This window comes from Dipteris shenzhenensis, chromosome 17, assembly GCF_047967505.1.
Source record: "Dipteris shenzhenensis isolate YYH24624 ecotype China chromosome 17, Dip_SZ_1.0, whole genome shotgun sequence".
Lineage (NCBI taxonomy): Eukaryota > Viridiplantae > Streptophyta > Polypodiopsida > Gleicheniales > Dipteridaceae > Dipteris > Dipteris shenzhenensis.
This window is the reverse complement of record NC_141612.1, coordinates 11,486,674-11,509,530: the sequence shown is the minus strand read 5'-3', so window position 1 is coordinate 11,509,530 and position 22,857 is coordinate 11,486,674. Positions and strand designations below refer to the sequence as shown.

General features: G+C 42.2%; 1 protein-coding gene across 1 annotated transcript; it reads left to right on the top strand.

The window, feature by feature from the left end:
- Nucleotides 1-10,309: 10,309 nt before the first annotated feature.
- On the top strand, nt 10,310-15,703 carry LOC147891686 (homeobox-leucine zipper protein HOX32-like). Its single transcript, XM_087388750.1, has 18 exons — nt 10,310-10,623; nt 10,805-10,964; nt 11,480-11,565; nt 11,660-11,750; nt 11,834-11,929; nt 12,231-12,344; nt 12,532-12,615; nt 12,707-12,862; nt 12,955-13,029; nt 13,132-13,229; nt 13,329-13,491; nt 13,566-13,742; nt 13,840-13,923; nt 14,034-14,171; nt 14,277-14,608; nt 14,705-14,810; nt 14,954-15,103; nt 15,198-15,703. The coding sequence occupies exons 1-18, from the start codon at nt 10,415-10,417 to the stop codon at nt 15,342-15,344; spliced, it is 2,466 nt and encodes an 821-aa protein (XP_087244876.1). The 5' UTR covers nt 10,310-10,414; the 3' UTR covers nt 15,345-15,703.
- The last annotated feature ends 7,154 nt before the right edge of the window (nt 15,704-22,857 follow it).

Below are 22,857 nucleotides of genomic sequence, written 5' to 3'. Positions count from 1 at the left end.
TATGACAACTCAAGTGCACTTGCTTGTGCACATAGTTGATGAGGTGGCCATTGCAGGTATCGTTCATAGTCGGTGGATGTTTTTTCTCGAGCAGTTTATGAAAACTTTGAAGGGATTTGTAAGACAAAGAGCAAGACTAGAAGCAAGCATGGTAGAGGGATGGCTTGTGCAAGAGTCATTAGTATACATCACAGAGTTTCTTGTATCCATGGATCCCGATAGCCGGAAGCTCGGCATAACAAGGATGATGATCGCATCGTTGGCGAGGTTCCCCAAGGAAAAGGGATTGAAAGAAAGATGAGCGAAGAGCAAATGGAGAAATTAAATAAGTTTTGTATCCTCAATGGAAAGGAGATGCAGAAGTGGATTGAGAGATATGAAGTGGCCAAAGCAGAAAAAATAAATGCAAGGACAAGATTTAGAGTAATGTACAGGCGATCGCAACCATATCCATGGGATCTCGCCCTTCTCCCTACTCACATATCAATTGATTAGCTACAACTGGCTCTACGTAAAGCCGAATGCAATGGAGAGATAATAAACGAGCGCGAGCGAGAGTAATCATCTGAGTGTATGATGCATGTAAGTTTCTTACCTCTTGACATAATTAAGTAATTATTTGTGGCAATATACGCTATAAAATAGATGCATCTTCATTGTTTTAATGATGCTCTTTTGCTATACAAAATGTACAGTCCATTCTAGTCATATGGACGACATTTTTTAGTGGAATGCATTGATTTAAAGAGAGTCATGTATGATTGTGGAGTCATGGCTAACTTCACACAAGATAGCCGAGCAAGTGCTTCGGATACCAATCTTCTCTCCTCACAATTGGATTATTGTGGAACCATATGCGAAATCTATGAAATTGATTTCATACGATTTAGTATTTTTATTTTTGATGTAAAATGGTTTAGAACTATTTACAACGGTCCCCGTGTGACAGTGAGAAAAGACAGTAGCGGTCTCTTTGCAATAGACTCCACCAAACTTTGGACCGATGAAAGTGATATTTTTGTTCTTCCCGAGCATTGTGAGCAGGTGCATACTAATGATTTAATCAATAGAATCTTTCATTTTTAAGTAGATTAAACAATCATTAATATGACTTTTAGCCCAACCAATAATCTCATAAGAGATTACATATGACCACACCAAAATTAACAAATAAATCAAAGGCTAAATGGCTAACAACAAACGTTACACTTATTAATAAAAAATATTAGGAACTCTCATCGTTAAAAGTAAGTAGTCTATGCTAATTCATGTTACCAATTTGAAATGAAACATACTCAGTTTGGCAGTGGGCACATCAATTAAGACTGCCTAATAATACTCACAACTCATCATCCTCTATCAGGTACTTATAGGCTAACTTTTTAAAGAGGTACCTTAATATACTAAGAAAAACACCATACCCTCTATCTTTTTTTGGGATACAAATTAACAACCCTAAAGGAAGACTTGAGATATCATCAAGACTTGTCTTTTCTGTAGCAAAAGTCCATACCAAAACCAAGATGGAGCCAAAGGACTCTATTTAATTATTTCTCCTTTTAATAACCAGTTAGACAATGACATTGAAATTCAAAATGAAAGTAAGGGAATTGATACATGTACTTAAGCATAATTTCATATATGTAATTGATGGCATTTGGCACCCATCTTCAATATAGGTGGTTTTTCATCCGGATCGTTTTGATCCAAGATGGTGGTACGTGATCCAAGTTGCACCACGAAGTAAGCAAATTTTTGAAGATAGAGATGTGGATATGGAGATGCCACTACCAATGATGGATCCGATTGATCCAGATGAACCTAGTGAAGAAGATGAAGATCACAATATGAGCCAAGAGGAAGATGTGCATAATGATATCGTACAGAAGGAAGATGGAGATCGCGATATTGAGGAAGAAGATGATGATCATCAAGAATCAACACACTTTATTGAAGAAGATAATCAAGTACTCTTAGGTGAATGTACGATGCTAGAGTACGATTATGATATAGGAGATCAACTCAGTATAGAGCTAGAGATAGACTTGTTTAGTGCATTAGACTTGGCTCAAAATGAAGCCGTTGATGTAAATGCTCTTCATTGATTTTTTTCATCTCAAACTTGGACATGAATATATGAGCTTCAAAGGCTTGATGTGCATGCTCTTGTACTTTTATTCTCTCAAAGGATCAAACATGTATGAAAAGGAAAAAAAAAAGATCATTGGGAAAAACTATCTTGTAAGGTCGGTATGAGAAAAAACACTCTCTGTAAAACATCGCTATAGGAAACTGTCTCAGTGTTACTATATAGCGACCATTCACAAGTCTAATAAGTGTCGCTATATAGCAACCATTTACAAGTCTAATAAAGGTCGCTATATAGCGACATTTACCTAAAGTTTCTATATAGTGACCCTTAACGAATCCCACTTTGATTACCGATGATTAGCGCCCTGTGTGCACTAATTGTCGATCCTTAAGCATCGGAATAGGACCCGTGTGTAGTAGTGTATCCATCTACTTACAAAGAGTGGGAGCCTATAGCATGCGTAACTGGGGTGTTGCATGAACTCCATGTTGAGATCGGGAGTCTTTAGTATGAAGGTCGCACACCATCAGAATTAGGAAAGGACGGGATCTTCTTCTATGACTCAATTTTCATTGTGCCAGATAAAGGAGGACAGTATGGTAGATTAGAATCTCTTCTCTTGCCCTCTTTTGATAATCCACAATGGCTACTTCCAGGCATGGAGATAAGTGAATCATATAGAAATAGAATGTTTAATGATGTGAGAAATGCTATGAAGCCAACTACTGGTGGAAGAAATGCTAGGTTGAGCTGGTTTCTTCCATTTCCATGCTTTGTTGATTTCTTTGCAAGTTGTAGGCAATTAAGGAAAACAAAGATTACTTACACTTGCAAGAGCTTAGGAATGGACTGGCTATCTAAGCTATTTGACAATGGATGGACAACAAGAACATGTCATGCCGAAGATTTAGTACAATGTTGCTTGAACACTTCAGATGTGACATTTCGATCAGCAAATCTTACAATTCTTATTTGTATAAGAAATGATCAGGATACTATGTATTAATAGATCCCAAATTTTGCAAGTATTTCATTGGAAGGCAAAATCTCTGCATGACTTTCACATATAGAAGGTTTAGATGGAAGAACCTTCAATGGGAAGCAATGGATGATGATCTGCATGATGGGACTCATAGTCCTATTGTCGAGGTATCAATTTATTGGCAAGGACATCCTGCTCTAATGTTGGAATTGGAAGAGGAGTGGACCATGCGATTTATCAGGGAAGAATTGCAGTTGGCAATAGCAAGCCCTCCCCAAGACTATTATTTTAGACTTGATAATCGCAAAGTTAGATATAGGGATGAGACAAGTATCAATTGTAAGAATTGTTGCCCCCCCATACTCTAGAGATAGTAGAGACATGATGGTAGGTATTTCATATGATATCAAGTTTCTGGGATCCTTAGTGCTTCAACAATGCACTTGGCAATGAGGCATTGTTACATGTATGAACGGAAATCATATATAATACAAAGTGTTGTTTCATTTATTGTTAAGATTTTTTAATTAAGTATGCACCTCTAGATTGATGGCTCTCTATGGTCTATGAATGATAAAGCGATAAATATTTATAATTTTGAATTTGTGTTGTGCAAGATAGAGAGTGTGTGATCTTAAGATAGATATCAATTAGACCATGCAAGAGAGGCACGGAGAGAGAGAGAGAGAGAGAGAGAGAGAGAGAGAGAGAGAGAGAGAGAGAGAGAAGTTGAGAGTACAATAAGCAACACAAATAATGCACCTGGCCAAGAGACAGAGTTAGATGTATGAATAGAGAGAGAGAGAGAGAGAGAGAGAGAGAGAGAGCAGTCAAGGACACAAAGGGAGGGAAAGAGACAGAGGGAGGGGGAGGGATACAAAGGGAGACAGAGAGAGTTAAGATTGCATTTATTCATTTGCACCTCTAAGTTGAGAAAGAGAAAAATATGAAAGTTAATTAAGGTCTTTGAGAGACTAAGAGATTGAAAAAAAAAACCCAGATACAACTGATCCAAAGGGTGGATGATCCGCTAACAAAATACAAAAAGTGTATACATGAAATCAATGCCCATGACAATGGAGATGGGGACAAAAAGAAAGAGATGGAGAGTGGGATAGAGAGAGAGAGAGAGGTAGAGAATGCGAAGAGAGAGAGAGTTAAGATTGCATTTATTCATTTGCACCTCTAAGTTGAGAAAGAGAAAAATAGGAAAGTTAATTAAGTTCTTTGAGAGACTATGAGATTGAAAAAAAACCCATATACAACTGATCCAAAGGGTGGAGCTGCTAGCAAAATACAAAAAGTGTATATGTAAAATCAATGTCCATGACATAGATAGCTAAGGGCAACATGGCAACAAGATGATCATGGGGTGTGTGTGTGTGTGTGTGTGTGTGTGAGGGACATGGCTCTGGCAAAGCGGATATGGCATGACCCAAGCTTAAAGCCCTAACTTCTCTTGTAGCCCACTCTTAGGACTGAGACCACCCCCTACCCTTGAAGGCACTATCTTGTATCTAAGGTCCAAGGGCCGATCTTTTTTAATAAAATATATCCACATTCTCTACACTATCGCATTGTTGTGTATTCTCCAGTTTATGACTAAAGTAACTGATCATTTTAATGTAAGTTTTGAATTTTGTCAAATCTTGAAGGAATTTCATCGTCACGCAGAAGGGAAAAGTGTTCAGGATGTCGCCAGGACCCTAGAAAGCCTAAAACAAACCACGGTGTGAATTTGGGCATTCTAGCAAGTCCAGAATGCCCAAATTTTCACCGTGGCAAGTTTTAGGCTTTCTAGGGTCCTGGCGACGTCCCAAACACTTTTCCCTTCTATATGACAACGAAATTCCTTCAGAATTTGATAGAAATGAACTTTTGATACCTAGAATTGGTGAAAATGATACTAAATAGAAATGTATTAAATTTCAATTGAAATGATGGAGAAAATATATCATCAACGACTTAAACAAAATACAATGGAATTCATGACAAGCAACGATAACTTAAAACAAATAATAAAGACATGTAGTCATGTATCCATTGAAATATCCATTATTTAAATAGAGTTTAAATATATGTTTATATATACAAAAGGCCTCATAAGCTATCTTTCTTCTTGGCTAGTTTGAGTACATTGAGATAGAACAGTGGGGGCCGGAGGCCCTAGAAAGAGGGAGGGGAGAAGGAAAATTCGCCAGAAGGGCCCTACCATCCCATTGAAGGCAGTTTTGGGCTCATGTGGGGGAGGTGCACCTGGTAGGAGGGTCAAACATGGGTTAAGAGGGGGGGGATGGTTTGGGTGGTCCTCAGTGCAAGGGGAGCAACCAATAGGGGCTCTCTGTAGGCCTGCCCACCCTCCACCTCAACATACCATTGCTCCATACCCCCATTTCTCCCCTAATTAATGTTCTCATTCTTTTGTCTACCTTTAACTTAGTAATGATCATGGCACTTGGTACCCATTTTTGGAACTCCAGATTATCCATATGTAACTAAACTACACTATTTGGTATTATCAACACTGTAAATGAATTGGATTTGTAGTTGTGAATGAATGAGTTGCAAGTGATTAGGTTGTTTACTATTGAATCACAACTGATGAAAGGTGCCACTTACCACCAATTCTCCTATAGACACAACTCGTAAACATTGTGGACACAGCCTCCATAGGAACTCTAAACAAGTGCTCTATGCATCATGTTTGCATGATGCCATGTGTCTAATAGCAATCACAAGTACACTTGTGTCATTGTAGCCTCCATGTTTCATTGGCAAGCACAAATATCCTAGTCTTAGCATGCACTCCACCTCCATGTGTCCTACAGCAAGCACATATATCTTAGTGTTAGCATGCACTACAACTTTTATGTCCCCTATAGTAGCCACAAGTGCTCCATGGATCATAACTTCCATGATGTCACATGTCCTATAGTAACCATAAATGCACTTGTGTAAGTGTAGCCTCCATATTTCATTAGTATCTACAAACACACCCTAATGGTAGCATGCATGATAGCCTCGAAGTGTCCTATGGCAGTTGCAAGCATTCTTGTGGTGACAGTGCATTGTAGCCTACATGGTGCCAGACTTTGCTAGGAACAAGTGTATTGGCCATAACGACAACCTACATCTTCCATAACAAGTGTATTGGCCATACCAACAACCTACATCCTCCATGTGGAATAAGCACTATGATGCCACAAAGCATGAGGGTGTAGTTCGTGAGAATGGATTTGGTGAAATTTGATGGCACACAAAAAACGAGAACATGCCCTTGACCAACCAATGCAGATGCTGCCTGCAAAAGCTAAAGATGGAATGGTCTATTACTCATCACCATGATCTTGCCTCCAATTTTGGAATCCTTGAGATGACCCACTCACAATGCCCATTATGGCTTGCCTCAAAAACAGTTTTGCAATTGGCTATACCTAGTCATGATCTGCCTCTCAATCCACATGCAACCTCCACATAATGCAATACAATCCATGGAAAAGGCTTGCCCAAGGAGTAAACAACTAGCTCAATGGTAAAAACATATCAAGCCACATGGTTAACTAAGTAATCATGTTGTAACCCACCTTATGAGGATCTTGAATGCAATACATGTGTAATGCAAGATTGGACCCCAGTAAAACCTTGCAAAAAGAGTACCCCTTGGTTGGCAATCAACTATGCTCTAATATTTTTCAATTTTGAGATAGTTTCATGCCTTGCATCAAAGTATGATTCACAATTGCTCGTTCTTAGCTCTCTTAGCTTACATTGAACATAGTATATGAGGCCATGTGTGACATTTTCATGATTGATTGTCTACTTGTAAAGTCATTTTCAAAATGTTCCTCACATTCATTTATTAAATGCACGATAGAGCACTTTGGAGAAATGGTGTTGAAAATAAAATGATAACTTTTTTTTGCATACAAAATGTCACTCTAGATATTTAGGGCCCCACATATGAAGCTTCCAAAAGAAGTTTGTCTCATCCAACAATGCAATCTAGGGACTAGTGTGATAGATAACAAGCCTCATCATTTTCATTAATTCTTTAAACACTCTACTCAAAGACTCTTCATCATGAGACAACTATACATAGGAGAATCCATAAAAGTCACCTATACTATGTCATCTTGCTTACTTTAATCCTTTTAAATGCTATAGTTATCCTTTAGAATCTCATTCAAGAATATGGTACATCATGTCACTTTCAGCAGTGATAGCAAAATCACTGTCCACACCCTATTTGTAATGCAAGTGTGTCATTTAGCAACATATATAACTATTGCAATCTTATACCACTAAACATATCCTACATTGCAACTACGTTTTCAAGTAATAAATTCTCCCATGTGATATTAAAGCCTTACAATTCTTCCTACTCTTCTTCTTTTATATTGGAACCTTAAAGAGCATGGTCTCTTAGCATCATGACGAGTATCATGCATATGGCATGCACAAAGGGCATGCTTCTATCCATCTTTCAGTCTTAAAATCAATGAGAGCCTTTGACCATCATGCATCGATATAGTTTTAGAGTTTGTCCTTTTTGGCACTTTGTTATAAGAGAAAAAAATGTTCTACAAGATAATGACATAAGGTTAAATACCATGGTGTGTGTGTGTGTGTACATGTGTATATGTATGTGAGCATCCTGCATGTCTGCACACATGCGCGCGTGTGTATGTATGTGAGCACCCGCATGCCTATGCATCCATCTACATCAACATCAACATGCTTCATGGAATGGTTATATTGGTTATGGATGACTGTAGAGAGTACCGCACTATTGTAGCAAGGCCTTTGATAAATTCTCAGACTAGGACATTTCTTGTCACACAAATAGAGAATGAACAAAGCATTGTATTTTGTTTAATGCCTCAACAATTTATATGAACATGCTTTATCACTTGACACTCTTTCTTCCACTTCTGTCCTTCTATGCTAAAGGAGAGTCCATCCTTACTTTAATGCTCTTGCATTCCAAAAAATGCTGCAACATGTAGAATATAAACATAAGGGGAAAACCCTTAAGTGGAGCACACCACACTTCCGAGGACAACACCAACAACTTATAATTCAACAACCCAAATAGTACAATAAATTACAAGGAAAACTTGATGAAATAGATGTTACGTAAGCATAAAACCTTTGATGACATATCTATGCGAGCCTTCACTGCCCCCCCAATCAAAGTAGGTGAGAAGAAATTCATAGGGTCTATTCAAGGCATTGTTTACAGGTCAATCGTTATGTAGTGTTAATGTGTCTTGTCAAAAGCTTGTCCAAATGATGCCTCTATGTGCATTAATGACACCAAATGCCATTCATCTTGTTCTTTTTTCATGAATCTTTTATACCTCCTTCTAGGGGTTTTACTACTAGAAAAGACCTATATACGATGGGCATTCAAGGGGCAATATAACTCTTGGCTTCAAGACAAAAAGTATGATAGCCTCTTAGTTATAAGTGTAGGTCATTGGGTGAACCTTTTTCCAATGTAAAGTTACAAATATTAGCCTTGCTACCATTTCTAAGGCGAATTTATAAAATTTGAGTCTCTAATATTAGCCCACATGTATTTTTGGGCGAATTTATCAAATTTGTAACTTTGGAAATTAGCCTAGCCAACCAAAGAAGGCTATAAATTTTCCATTGGGCTAAAATCTACCCCTAATTCTTTCAATGACTCCTTTCCCCTTATAAGACTTTACATATGCATAAAAAATTTGGTCATGTATGTAGAATGTTTTGAGCAATGTGCCCAAGCTCACCCAATTAAGATGCAAAACTTTTTACAGGGCCCTTCTTAAGGTGTGCTTGTTTAATCTCTTCTCTGTTTTGTTGTTGTAAGGTGTGTTATCATCCTTGGTAAAGTAAATGTCTCTCTGCTAAAGGTTGCATTGTTAATGAAGTTATTGCTTTTGTTAATTAAACGTCTCTTCTTGAAATTGTTTTGTGATGGCTACTAAATATATTGTAATAAGGGCTTTTAGGCTTTTGATGATATAGTTAAGTCCTACACCATTCCCTTGGTTATTATGAAATTCATTCTTTTGATAGTTAAGTGCTATACAATTCCCATGGTTATTGTGAAATTCATTCCCTTGGTTTGGTTGTTATGTTGTGCTTCATCTAGGTTTAATATGCATTTGTGTTTCTAAGTAGAAGTTAAGTTAACATGCTTAATGCCATGTTTTTGCTATTGAAGGTTGAAGTTCGAAATTGCTGTGTTCTAGGTTACGAGTTTGGAGTTCATGAAATGAAATGTGTGTGTGTGTGTGTGTGTAAATTGGCATTCTAACATTTTTAATACCAAGATATGGACATGAAAGGAAGTTAGGTGTGTTAATAAAAAGGCGGACAAAAGCGAGCATAGAAAGGGAATGTTTGGCGGGGTGGAAGAAGTTCAAAACAACACAAAGCAAAGCACCATTCCCAGAACGTGAAGAAAAAGCCGGGGCATGAAACGTCGCTATGGCGAAAGCTGAGGGAAGTGGAGGAACAAGCCCCAAACCAAAATATGGGGGGGAGGACGACGACGGGCATTTAACGGCAGGAGCAGGGCCATTTACCCGAGGACGTGCAGCCACTCCGTCTGGTAGAGGAGGGAGGTGGATAAAGATTAAAAACGGGGAAGCTGAGGGGGCCACGATCTGGTGCTGTTACTACTCAACGCCGTCTTTGCAAGCGGGGGCAAGGGCCCGACCCAATATGGTGTCATGCGCCGGCGATCAAGTATTTAAAGAGTGGCACCACTACCGCCAGCACCGCCCCGCTGCTGCCGCCGCCAACTCCCACAATAACCCCCATGTGGCTTTATCAACCTTTTTCTTCTTCTTCCCACTACTACTCCTCCACAGTCTTCTTCTTCTTCTTCTCAAGCACTGTTCTCTTCCTTTTCTCTCGAAAATCGCTTCATCGTCCCACCTTCCCTGTACGAAAAGCCCCCCCCACCTTTCTTTTATCCTCCGGCCCTTTCTTCATTCCTTCCTCTTGCTTCAACTATATCCTTCCCCCTCATCGATCCTCGCACCCCTCCCAACTCCTTCCTCAGAGCATGTTTCGATCTCCGTTCCCCCACCTTCTCCTGTTCCCGTCAGTCCCCCTGCCCCTTCCTTGAAGCCTGTGATCTTCTCCCCTGTACCTCCCCTTGCTCCAGAAGGACCGCGTGCCTTCCCTTCCCCCCCCCCCCCCCCCCCTTGTGAGCTCCTGCTCCCGCAGACCTTATCATGAACACACACTTCGTTATCTCTCAAATACTGCTCCCCAGTCGCCTTCCTTTCCGGCTTTATTAGGTGCCGCTTCGCATGAGCTGAGCCTTGGTTTGAACCAGCATCATGGCGGAGACCGGCTTCAAAGATGCCAAATGCTCTCTCGATTCCGGGAAGTATGTTCGGTATACCAACGAGCAAGTCGAAGCCTTGGAGCGGTTGTATCACGAGTGTCCCAAGCCGAGTTCCCTTCGTAGGCAGCAGCTGATCCGCGAGTGCTCTCTTCTGCAGAACATCGAACCTAAACAGATCAAAGTTTGGTTCCAGAATCGGCGGTAAGAGTGAATTTTTGTACGTTGCAATATGGCCAGACGACATTTGTTCTCCTAGGTCGGTTATGTTGGCATTTGGAAGATCTCAAAGCTCGCTATGCTCCAACGTAGCTAAATTCTTAGCGGCGGCGGACTCGCAACCTTGTTGATTTCCTTTGAAGGTGATCCTTGTGTTGTAACGCAGGTGTCGAGAGAAGCAGCGCAAAGAGTCTGCGCGGTTGCAGGCTGTCAACGGCAAACTCACAGCCATGAACAAGTTGCTCATGGAGGAAAACGATCGGCTGCAAAAGCAGGTGGCACAGTTGCTTTACGAGAACAACTACATGCGGCAGCAGCTGCAGCATGTAAGTCATGTCCATCAACGAGCGTGAAGGTCTTGAAGGGTTTTCGTGATGGGAAGGTTTTAACAAAAGGTGAAGGAAAGGCGCTTACCGGGCAGTGAGATAGCCCTCTTCTACTCGTTGCATGTACTCGTGAACCGGCATGAAGTTTTTCTGATTTTAAACATGAAGCAGAAAGTTCAGCTCGTTTAGACGTAAAATATTTCCGGGTCTCCTTTGCAATTCGCCATTATATATTTCTGTCCCCCTCAGATTCTCCAGTAAATTGTGCGGTTCGTAGCCTGACTCCACTAAATCCGGTCTAAGGATTGTCTTGCCGGAACTACTATCACTGAAATCTAGAAACAAACTATTGCAGCTATATAGAGCGAAAAGATGCTTGGAAGATCTCACACGAATTGAGGTTAAATGTAGGCTTTTGCCGATATGGCTCATCAGCTGACGGGGTTTTAAAGTTCGCTGATGGAATAATTTTCTCCATGGCAAGCTGTAAAATCTGCTGAACTTTGTGCAAGCAGGGAGGCATCGCGACTACAGATACGAGTTGCGATTCGGTGGTGACAAGTGGTCTTCAGCATCCTCCGCATGATGCTCCTCATTCTGGGTGTGCCATTTCTCCATTCTTCAATCCGATGCTTTTAGGGTCTCTCTTCAAGGAGTTTGGATATCAAGCTTACTAGGGTACGCGCTGCATGCAGGATTCTCTCTCTTGCGGAGGAGACGTTAACAGAGTTCCTAGCGAAGGCTACAGGAACCGCGGTCGATTGGATACAAATGCCCGGGATGAAGGTGAGGATTGCTTTTTGGCTTAATGCATAGAGGTGGACGGAAACGTATTTGCTTAACGGACTGACTTTTTGTGTTTTGTGCAGCCTGGTCCGGACCCTACCGAAATGGTGAACATTTCACATGTTTGTACTGGGATAGCTGCACGAGCGTGCGGCCTGGTGGGCTTGGAACCAGCAAGGGTGAGCTTACTAAAATTGTAACAATAGTTCTGCATTCATAGAATAGGGTTCTTCGATAAAGTCGTTCAAAGGGAAGACTTGATCAACACTTGAAAAGCGGGTTGTAAGATCGGTTCCAACCTGACCCGATCTTCCAACCGGGTTTTTCGTTGGAAATCGGGACTGTGGATCGGGTTTTAACTACAATATTTGAGCTTCATTATCGAAGCACTCTATGAATGCAGCCGGCGCATCGGTATTCGCTCCGTGATTATGTTACGAATGTTTGTGTCGGATTGTTTGTGTGCGGCCTGCCAATCAGGTGGTGAGCATTCTGAAGGATCGACCGAGCTGGAACCGAGACTGTCGTCGCGTCACCACCTTGTGCACCAGCCCCGCGGGAAACGGCGGAACAATCGAGATACTGTACATGCAGGTGTGTCTCGAACTGTTTCGTCCATCTCCAAGTAACGGTGTGATAGCGATTCGCTAACAGCAATCTCTCGTACAACAAATCTCGTTAAACAACACATTTTGGACGAACGGAACGAGTCGATTGTCGAGATTTGGATTTTGGAAGCATTATTGGCAACGGCTCCATCATTGTTATGTATTTTGGACAGATGTATGCTCCCACTACGCTCTCTCCTCCTCGGGACTTTTGCACGCTGAGGTACACTTCACCACTGGAGGACGGCAGTTACGTGGTAAGCTAAACAGTCGTTCATTTTGAACTCCATGTCGACAATGATCAGGTTTATTTTGCTCACTGCTGTCTCTCTATGCACCCTCTCGCAGATTTGTGAACGATCTTTGAACGCCTTACATGGTGCGCCGACAACTCCCCCACTTCCATCCTTCGTGAGAGGAGAGGTGCTTGCGAGCGGCTGTCTGATCCGTCCATGCGAAGGAAGCGGATCGATTGTCGTCATTGTCGACCACATCGATCTGGAGGTCTGTCCTAATTTTCACTCCAGTTTCCGCTCATAGAAGCCAAACATCACTGAGTTACGGCAAATGATTTGAGGATATGGCATCATTGGCAGCCTTGGAGTGTACCTGAAGTTCTGCACGCTCTTTACCAGTCTTCAGCTGTCCTAGCGCGCAGAATGCCCATGGCGGTAACGAATCCTTCCCCGGTTCATCAACCACTAGCAGAATCTAGGTTTAACTTTAGATAATCGATAAGCACCCAGGTTCTTACAAATGTATTGTGCTTGCAGGCTTTACGCTATTTGCGATTCATAGCTCAGGAATCCGCAATCGAAACGCCCGGCCAGCAGATAACTGCAGTGCGGTCCCTGAGCCAGCGCTTGGCAAGGTGAGGTTTTCATAGTAGCTGATCGTTGCCTCGACGTTGGCCAACAGTTCGGACGCAGTCTCAAACGTGAGCTGCTGCTCCAATCCTTGATCCTTGCAGGGGGTTCAACGATGCAGTAAATGGCTTCGCGGACGACGGCTGGACAGCATTCGGGAGTGATGAAGGCGATGAACTTGCCGTCTGCGTGAAACCAGCCTTGAGGGAGCATCCCTCCCTTTACGGTGCAGGTGTTTTGTGCGTCAAAGCTTCCATGCTTTTGCAGGTTAGTTGGCCTTTACAATGACGGCGCTAGAACAGAAATTTTAGACAATATGTTCTCATTTGCTATTCGAACAGGACGTTCCTCCGGCACTTCTTGTGCGCTTTCTACGAGAGCATCGTTCCGAATGGGCGGATCATGAGACCGAATCCAACGCAGGCGCTCTACGCATCAACGGACATTGTCATACACATGGAGGCCTAAGTAGCTCCCAGCTCCTCTACCCGCAGGTTCATGACGTCGAACAGGACGAGGTATGCACTTCTGAAGCTAGTTGGCTTCTTGCGGCTTCCCCAGCCGACTTCGACCATAAATCTCAGTCGGAGACTGGCGATATGTTTCTTTCTGCAGTTCTTGGAATTGATTAAGCTGGATGAGAACGGCCTCCGACGAGACGACACTGGCTTGCACTCTAGGGAGACGCTCCTTTTACAGGTCCGGATCCGGGGACGGGTCTTTTGTTGTCTGTTGCCTTGGATACAGCAACAAGCTTGAACAGAAAAAGCTAAATCAACAAATCTTTGTTGGATACGTTTCATTGCCAGCTCTGTAGCGGCCTGGAGGAGAATGGAGCTGGTGCTTATGCTGAGATGGTACTTGCCCCCATAGATGCTAACGTATCTGACGATGTTCCGCTTTTGCCTTCTGGATTTCGCGTCATCGGTCTAGACAGCCGTGTACAAGTGAGCATCCCGTGATCCCACATCGATTGTCAAAACCCTAAATTTATGAGAAGATCTCATTGCAGCCAAAACTTATCTTTCAAACGCAAAAATTGTGCAATCCAGGAACGAGAAGTTCCTGCTAGGACTCTGGATCTCGCATCGACTCTGGAGATCGGACCAGGAGGTGGCAAGCTTGCAACGGATAATACCACGATGCATGTGAAGTCTGTTTTGACGATCGCATTTCAATTCCCCTACGAAATTCACCTCCAAGACAGCGTTGCATCTATGGCCAGGCGGTATGTGCGCAGTGTGGTGTCCAGTGTTCAACGTGTTGCCATGGCTCTCGGCCCAGCTCGAATGCACTCGTTTGGCGGACCAACTTCTAAGAATGTTCCTGCAGCGGCAGACGCTGCCCTCACATCAATAGTCCGGTCTATCTGCAGGAGCTACAAGTAATCAAGAGTTTCCCATATTACCTTCCTGCGTGTGTGCTCTCTAAATGTAAAGCTAAAACTTATAACTCGTATCTCCATGGTTGGCCTGTGAAGGCGCAATTTGGGCGTGGAACTTGTTCGGATCGAAGGAGACAGCAGCGATGATTACCTGACGCGGTTGTGGCGACATTCCGATGCTATTATCTGCTGCTCTTGTAAGGTGAGCAGATACAAGATGTGAAGGCTGACAGTATTTTCCATTGAACGAATGCTTTCTGTGATTTATTTAACGCAGCACTGATAAGAAAGCCTAGGCAAGAACTCAACAATTCACTCTGGGCGTGTTCTCTTCAAAACCTGCAGGCGATTCCCACGTTTACGTTCGCAAATCAGGCTGGCCTTGAGATGCTGGAGACAACGGCCGCTACTCTGCCGGAGCTCCTCTTAGAAAAAACGTTAGACGAGGAGGGGAAAAAGAATCTGTGCTTCGTTCTGAACCAAGTCCTGGAGCAGGTTTAATATGTGCAAGTCTTGCTACGACATAAATCGTGAGTTTGTATAGGATTGTTTTTGGAGTAACAGGCAATGGTATTTTGTGCTGTTGCAGGGTTATACTAGTGTAGCAGGGGGGGTTCGACTATCCAGCAGGGGCCGTCCTGCTTCATACGATCAAGCTGTTGCCTGGAATGTCACGGATGATGATGGCTCTATGCGGGGAGTGGCTTTTCGCTACGTTAACTGGTCTTTCATCTAACACCGTTTTCAAACAAGCGTCCCTCCCAAGTTTTTGCATACCTTCCCAGTCTCATCTGAACTTTTGTAACTGTAAAATATTTATTCACACAACACATGATTCCTAAGTTACTCATACTCCCGTCCATCACGATTTTTTTTAAACCCAAGGGATCAACCTCTTCAGGACTCTCCCTCCCCTCCACGATTCTTGCAACCTCAAGAGATGTAATCAAAGGCTCCATCAGTAACATCCTTATATTTGATCACTGCGTAAAGGTTTGAAGAAGCTGTCGTGAAGGTGAAAGATTGAGGGTAACTCCTTGTTTCGTCACCGATGGATTTCGATTTCCATCTGTGTATCTATCTATAATACATTAAAACGGCCTGTGTGGTTTAATGTTTGGGGTTGATATTCTACGGTTGTGAAGTAAGGTGCTATTGCTTGCCATTATTTGCGTGATATAGATTCTACTAAAGAGTAGTTCATTATAGTTCTATGGGTTAAATTGAGGAAATGAGATTTCTAGGGTTATTTTACATTTTGCATTTAGAAGAATAACGTGGCATAGATAAGAAAGAGTCTCATTAAGCTTGGTATATGAGCAAGTACTCTTTAAGCAGCTCACTAGCAATGCTCCCACGCTTGCACGCTTTGTATTCTTTTTCTATTTATGTCTATAGTTACACTCAAAAAATGATCCTAAGGAATGATTGCTTTAGTAACATGTATCAAGGGAAAGCTAAAGCCCTACGTAATTTATTGTTTCTTTTTGCTCAAAACTATGTCCATATACAAGTTAATGGGATGCTAAGAATTAACCCACGTGATCAAACCCATTAGCATGCCATTTTATTTTTTCATATTTGTCCACCATAAAAGACTTGAAAAATCATAGTATCACTTTTTTTCTTCTAGCCATTTGTTATTGCATCCTTTTTCATGTTTGAAGCTTCCTTTTCCTTTAGCATTTTGTCAATTTTTCCATTTTGAGGCTCACATTGCTTATTCAAAACCTTAGATCACTCGTTCATATTCATGCATTAATTAGTAACTTTTTTGCATGGGTTCCTTTCTTCAACTAGCATGTGGGGTTTAGCCTATACTTCCCTTCTCTTGTTCTTTGCTCATATCTCTTCTATGGTTGTGTCTAGCCCTATTTAGTATTTGCCTGTTCTTAGACACATGTCTACACTTTGGTCTTCTTTTTACATTTTCAAATCTTTAGATTAGGGATGGAAGAGAATCAAATATACTAGAGCTTCTACTATACTTTAGTACTCTTTTTGGGGTTAATCTATTTCTCTTCCTTCTTAGGTTAACTTGATTTTTGGGTTACTTTTTCCTACATCATTGATTTTTCTTCTCTTTTGAATTTTTAAGTTTCTCTTTCATAAGTCTGTCTTTACTTAGAAGAGTGTACTATGTGCATCTGTGTGTGTGTTTTCAAGCCCTATAGTTACTCTCCTATAAAACTAGATGCAAGTGGTTGATAATGCAAATGAGAAGTATCCAATGAACTATGAGGATGCATCATGCAACAACTCAACACAACCTAAGTTATTTGTTCTTTTTAATGTCAATTGTCATAGGTAGTTTTTGGGGTGAAATATAATAGTAATGTCCAAAAAAATTACATAAGGGAAGAGATAGAGTTTCTCTAGAAGGAAGATTAGCTACTAATAATAGGGAATAACCCGTACTATCGTCAAATAAACTTGATTAGTCTATACAACACCACCAAGCACCCACAAGTGCGCACACAGACGCGTTTCCTTAACTTTAAAAGAAACTTATGAATGCGTCTATTTGTGCGTGTATAGACCTGTGAATATAGGCATGTCTATATAACAGACAGACATGCCTATAAACATGCTTTTAGATGTTATGTAGAAATTTTCAAAAAATAGAAAGATGCGTACATAGATGCACAACACAAAGCAACTATAGACACGCTTGGTAGACGCGCAAAATAGCGGGCGTGTCTATAGGCGTTGCTTTAGTAGAGAAATTACGAGCGCGTCTAAAAGCACGTCTAACAACTCGTCTATTTGCGTGTGTATTAACACGTCTATTTGCACGTTTAAATTGAGAAAATACGGGCTCATCTAACATCGCGTTTATCAGCGCTTCTATTTGCACGTTTACATTGAGAATTAGACGCGCATTTAGACGCGTAGATAGACGCAAACCAGAGAATAGAGAAAGTGAGATTTTGGTGTACATCATTGCTTTCCAAACATTGCCCATGATTACCAAAGCACATAATTTTAACAAAAACATCAATGCTTTTTTGCAAGCCCACATCTATAAGAATTAAGTGAGGTGGAATGAAACAATATGTAAAATAGTTTTGCCAATATCAATGATGGGCTCATCCTTAATGAGATCAACCCTTGCCAAACTATCTACTTCAAAATCCAAACAAGTGTTTAGATCTACAAATACATTCAACCCACTACTACTTGTGCTACTCATGTGCTCATCGAAATCAGCATCACCAATGCTAGGCTCGTCCTCATGGGTAATGGCCTCAATATCTGTATCTCCTATCTCATGATCATCGTCCTCTCTCGTATCACGATCATCATCACGTCCATGGCCATGATCATCCTCCATACGCTCCATATTAGTAAATGTACTATACATCACTTTGGAACGTGGCATAATAGGTATGACATGCCACCATCTATTATTATCCACCATTGGTTGATAGACAACCTAATTCAAACACAAATACAATCATGTTATTTTTCTTGCATCAAATATTTAAAAGCGAGTATTTTTATATGTGTGCATAGTACCTGTTCACATTGTTGCGGTAGTACTAGTGTGTCCTTCCTACTTTGCCAAAACTTTGTGGAGTCAATAGTTACAAAGCCACTTGCATGGCATTTGATTGTTGCATTAGGGCCTCTTTCCACCACGTCCTTAAACCACTTTACATCTAAAACATACACAAAGAAGCGTCGAAAGTCAAGCATAATAATATCTTGGATTATGCCACAATAATCATCCATGGCTCCATTGGCTCCCTCAAAGCTAGCAATGACGCCGCAATCTTGTGTGTTTCTCTTATCATCAATCCGTTGTGTGTTCGAAAATGCTTGCCCTCACACCATATAGCATTGAACATAGTGCACTACACCAAGAAAAAATCAATTAAATAAGCAATCTAAATTATTGAAAGCTCCTAACTTATGCATAACATTCTATATACCGACCTTGCTCATGCATCCCCTAGCATACTCCCATTCTTCCATTGTGATATGCATCCCCTCGTCTTTCTCTGCTTTCTCCATTTCATCAAGTAGCCAATCCATATGAATATCCTTTGGAAGTGCTCTTAGATACTGAGGGTATGGCACACGAGATCCGTGGTGTGTACGAAAGAGGGCCCTTTCTTCTTGTCTTCTTGCCTTTGCATCCTCGTATCTTGTCACCCATCTTTTCATCACATCACTATTAAGCAGGCAAAAGAGGTTGATACTATTATGCAACTCCGTGTCTATTACTTTGTTGCGTCCTTTCCCTTGAGGCACAATAGAGGTCATCCTTAGGTCTTCATCATCTCTCCATAGTCGTGGGAGAGAGCTATCCACATCAACAAGAAACTCAGAAATATATACAAGTGACTCTTGTACCAACCAATCCTCGGCCATGCTACCTTCGGGTCTTGCATTTTGTCTCACGAAGCCCTTCAAAGTCTTCATGAAGCGCTCGAGGAAGAACAACCATCGTGCATGTATAGTACCGCATGTAGCAATCTCATCCACCAAATGCACTATAAGATGTAGTTGGCTTGTGAGAATAGAACGTGGCAATGTCTCCTCCACTAAACAAACCACCACTGACATAACTCGAGCATTCTCAAGCGTGGTGGGATCTATTTCCTTTGAGCTCACATACCTAGAAATGAAAAAGTACAGCATATTAGCAATATGCATTCAAACTTGCATGGAGTATCTAAACAAAATAAAGTGTTAGCGGGCAATCTTTATTTCCAGCCAATATAGCACACAATAGTTACAAACCCTTACCGGCTCATGCCAAGTGGTGGAGTCGTGGAACCGTCCCAAATTCTCATCCAATCTCCCACGGTAAGTGATTGTGGGAGGACTTCATTCCAAGGGGCAACATATCTAAGATGATCAGGTGGGAGAAATCGATGGTGATTCTCATAGATGACCTTATTCAATGCGTCTGCCCGTGAGGCAACTAGCGACGGACCACAAACAAGACATGCATGGTAACCCGATGTAGTGAGACCTGAAGAATAGACGCAATTAAGAGTTGAAGGTGGGTTTAGGGTGCCACATCCTTTGCCTATTCATAATTAGAAGTGCAATGCTTACCTGAACACTCTCCATAGCCTGGGAAATCATGCAAAGTTTTGAGATCTGCTCTATATCCACAAGTAGGACACTCTCTTGCATCCTTATGTAGTCCACGAAACAAAACGCAATCGTTGACACATGCATGGATGCGCTTGTAATCTAATCCTCCAAGAGAGGTCACATGTTGCCTTGCCATATCTCTTGAGGTCGGTAATTTATTCTCCCTTGGAAGCATTTTACACAATAGCCTGCACGTGAAGACCATAAATGAGGAAAAGCATTCGAGTAATTGACCCACTAGCATAATTCACCATGTTTGCAAAATAGACTTTCAAGCTTACTTGAGTAATGCATTCAAACTTGCATTGCTCCATCCATAGATGGTTTGCAAGTTTAGTAACTCAAGGGAGGCACATAGAACAGAGAATGTGCACCCCTCAAACAGTGGAGTCGATGCTGCAGTAAAAAGATCATCCTGCTCCATGCTATCATCCCTCCCTTGATGGACATATAAATCCCGCACCATATCATCAAACACCTCCTCCTCCACGGCTTCATGAGGTAATGGCGGAGGGCTACTATCACCATCACTCCATGCATCCATAACGGTCCCTCCTGAAGATCCCACCTCATATCGCCGACGCTTCGCCTCCTCACGACGAGCATAGGGCAACATATGCGGGTGTGGCACTGCATCCTGTATCAAATTAAAACGGGATCATAACTCAAACATATGAACACCCATAGGTATCTCAATCAACCTTAACTTACAAACCCTTACCCTGTTTACAGTCACATCCCATTCTCCATACTTTGAGACGTGATTGAGTGTAATCCTACGTGCACGATACATGTTTCCTCGACATCGATCACACATACATTTGATTTTTTGCTCCAACCACATTTCGCGATGGTGGATACGGAGGGATTCATCCTCACTAGAGCTACTTGTTGAAGATGAAGACATCGTACAAACAAACAACCCACCAAATTTGCTCTTCTTCAAATGTTTAATTTTAAACTCTGTGGCGTGTCTAAAGGCACGTCTAAAAGCGCGTCTGTTTGTTCTGTGGTGCGCGTCTATAAGCACGTCTACTCTGTATTTAGACATGCCTATAGACGTGCTTTTAGATGCGCCTATAGACGTGGCTTTTAAACCTGCTTTTAGCGCACTGGCTTCGCTTTTCTTCACATTACTTATACTTCGCGCGGATTGCTTGCTTCCTTATTAGCAGATCCACAGTTTTGACGCTTAAGAGGAAGGCTCCCACTCTTACTTCCAAGCTTACCGTTAAGAGGAAGGCACCCACACTTACTTCCAAGCTTAAAGGAGAGAAGGGCGAACAAGGAGGAGAAGCAACTTTGAAAAAGGAGAACCTTCCATACCTCTATCCAAGGTAAGTCTTTTTGCAGTTGATCTTTTTTGGAAGTTTGCTCTCTTTGGATTTGTACTTTCTTGTATCCAAAAGATGCATGATCTAGGTATCAATGTCACGTTTGTGTGTCGGGCGCAATATCCTTTTCTACTTTTTAGAAAAGTCCGTCTGTCGGAGCGCATCTATAGGCGCGTCTCAGAGCGAGTCTAAAACCACGTCTACAGGCGCATCTAAATGCGCGTCTAGCCTGTTTGCAGACACAGACAACCGCGTCTATAGACGCGCTGTTATACGCAAAAATAGACGTGCTAATCAAACGCATCTATAGATGTGCTCTGACAGTAATCCTCTCTTCCCTTCCGCTTTCTTCTCAGCTCATCAGTAATAGATTTTTTTTCTTTTTTCCAGTTCAACATGTGGCCAAGAAGCGCTTCTAGCTCACCTGATCCCTAGGATTCTATTTGGAGGGACTTATATAACCTTTTAGGGCACCCTCTTGTTCCTACGGAGTTATACGAGTATATGACGGGTACTCTAAACACCCCCCAGGAGTCGGCACTACAAACTCCAAACCACCCCACACCAGCTGAGATCACCCCAGCGGAGTCAGCACAGCCCAGCCGGCTACACAGCACAGGCCCTTCTGCCATGTCGTCTTATGCGCCTTCTGCCGTGCCGTCTTATGCCCCTTCCCCCATGCCGTCAGGAGGTCCTTCTGTCTCGCAGAGCCGTCGACGTACTCCTGTTCAGTCGAGACTCAGTTCTCCAGCTACGAGTGGTCAACGTAGTCCTGTGTAGTCTCCAGCTACGAGTGGCCAGCGTACGAGCTCGACACGACACGGTAGCAGGCGTAGTAGCAGGGAGAGCGGTGGGGGATGCATGGCACAGTGCTTTGGGAGGGGTGGTGGTGGGGACGATGATGATTCAGATGATTTAGATGTGCCTCCAGGTGATGGTACAATATTCTATGACATCACTCAGACAGGAGGCATCTTGATGGATGCACGGGGGAAGGACATCATGGTCTTCATGCGCTCTGTAATTGCTAACAATTACAGAGATTGCTTTATCCACTTCAAAGACCATCCAAAGAGGTTGGCTGATGAGACCCTCGCTACTGTTCGCTCTAGGTATCCTAACCCCCCCAATCGCCAGTTCACAGATAAATGGGCCAAGTCAAAGATTGTTACGATACTTGGCAATAAAAGATCTTCGCTTAAGAGGCAGGCACTAGTGGAGATTGCCAGGCTCAAGGGAGGTCAACCATTAAGGGGCCTGCCCCACACCGCTCACAAGCGTGATGAGTGGAAGAAAGCAATGAAGTCAGCGAGGGAGGACCCCAGTCTGCAGCACGTGGAGGCACGAAGGATCCAGATGGAGGAATATGGAAGCATGCATTTTGGAGCAAGGGGTGTTGATTCATGGGAGGCCCAATTTGTAAGTATCGATCTCAAATTATATTGCTTATGTAGTTTATTAGGAGGTTGTTTCTTTGTACTAATCCCTCCGCAAATTGTGTCGTCTTGCAGCTTGAGATCGTGGGTAGATACCCTACTCCTGTGGAGACAACCTACCACCGCCACCATCGCAGAGGAGATACATGGAGGCACTTCTATGATGACGGGTTGATTACTGAGGAGCAGTATATCCGGGCTACTGGAGCGGCCCCCAAGGTATTTGAAAGTAATTAAATAATGCCAATATTATAAGTAAAGATTTGATTTTTCATACATTGATATATGTTGTCCCTTGTTTACAGGCCCGTGCACAAGACGACGAGGAAGACAAGGAAGGAGGCACAGAAGGGAGCGCAGAAGGGAG

What these genes read in the sequence shown, in the direction of transcription:
- LOC147891686 (XM_087388750.1), top strand. Translation starts at nt 10,415, where the DNA reads ATGGCGGAGACCGGCTTCAAAGATGCCAAATGCTCTCTCGATTCCGGG. An exon ending in CGCGCAGAATGCCCATGGCG is followed by an intron (nt 13,030 to 13,131) that starts GTAACGAATCCT and finishes TTGTGCTTGCAG; the next exon opens with GCTTTACGCTATTTGCGATT. An exon ending in AAGCTTCCATGCTTTTGCAG is followed by an intron (nt 13,492 to 13,565) that starts GTTAGTTGGCCT and finishes CTATTCGAACAG; the next exon opens with GACGTTCCTCCGGCACTTCT.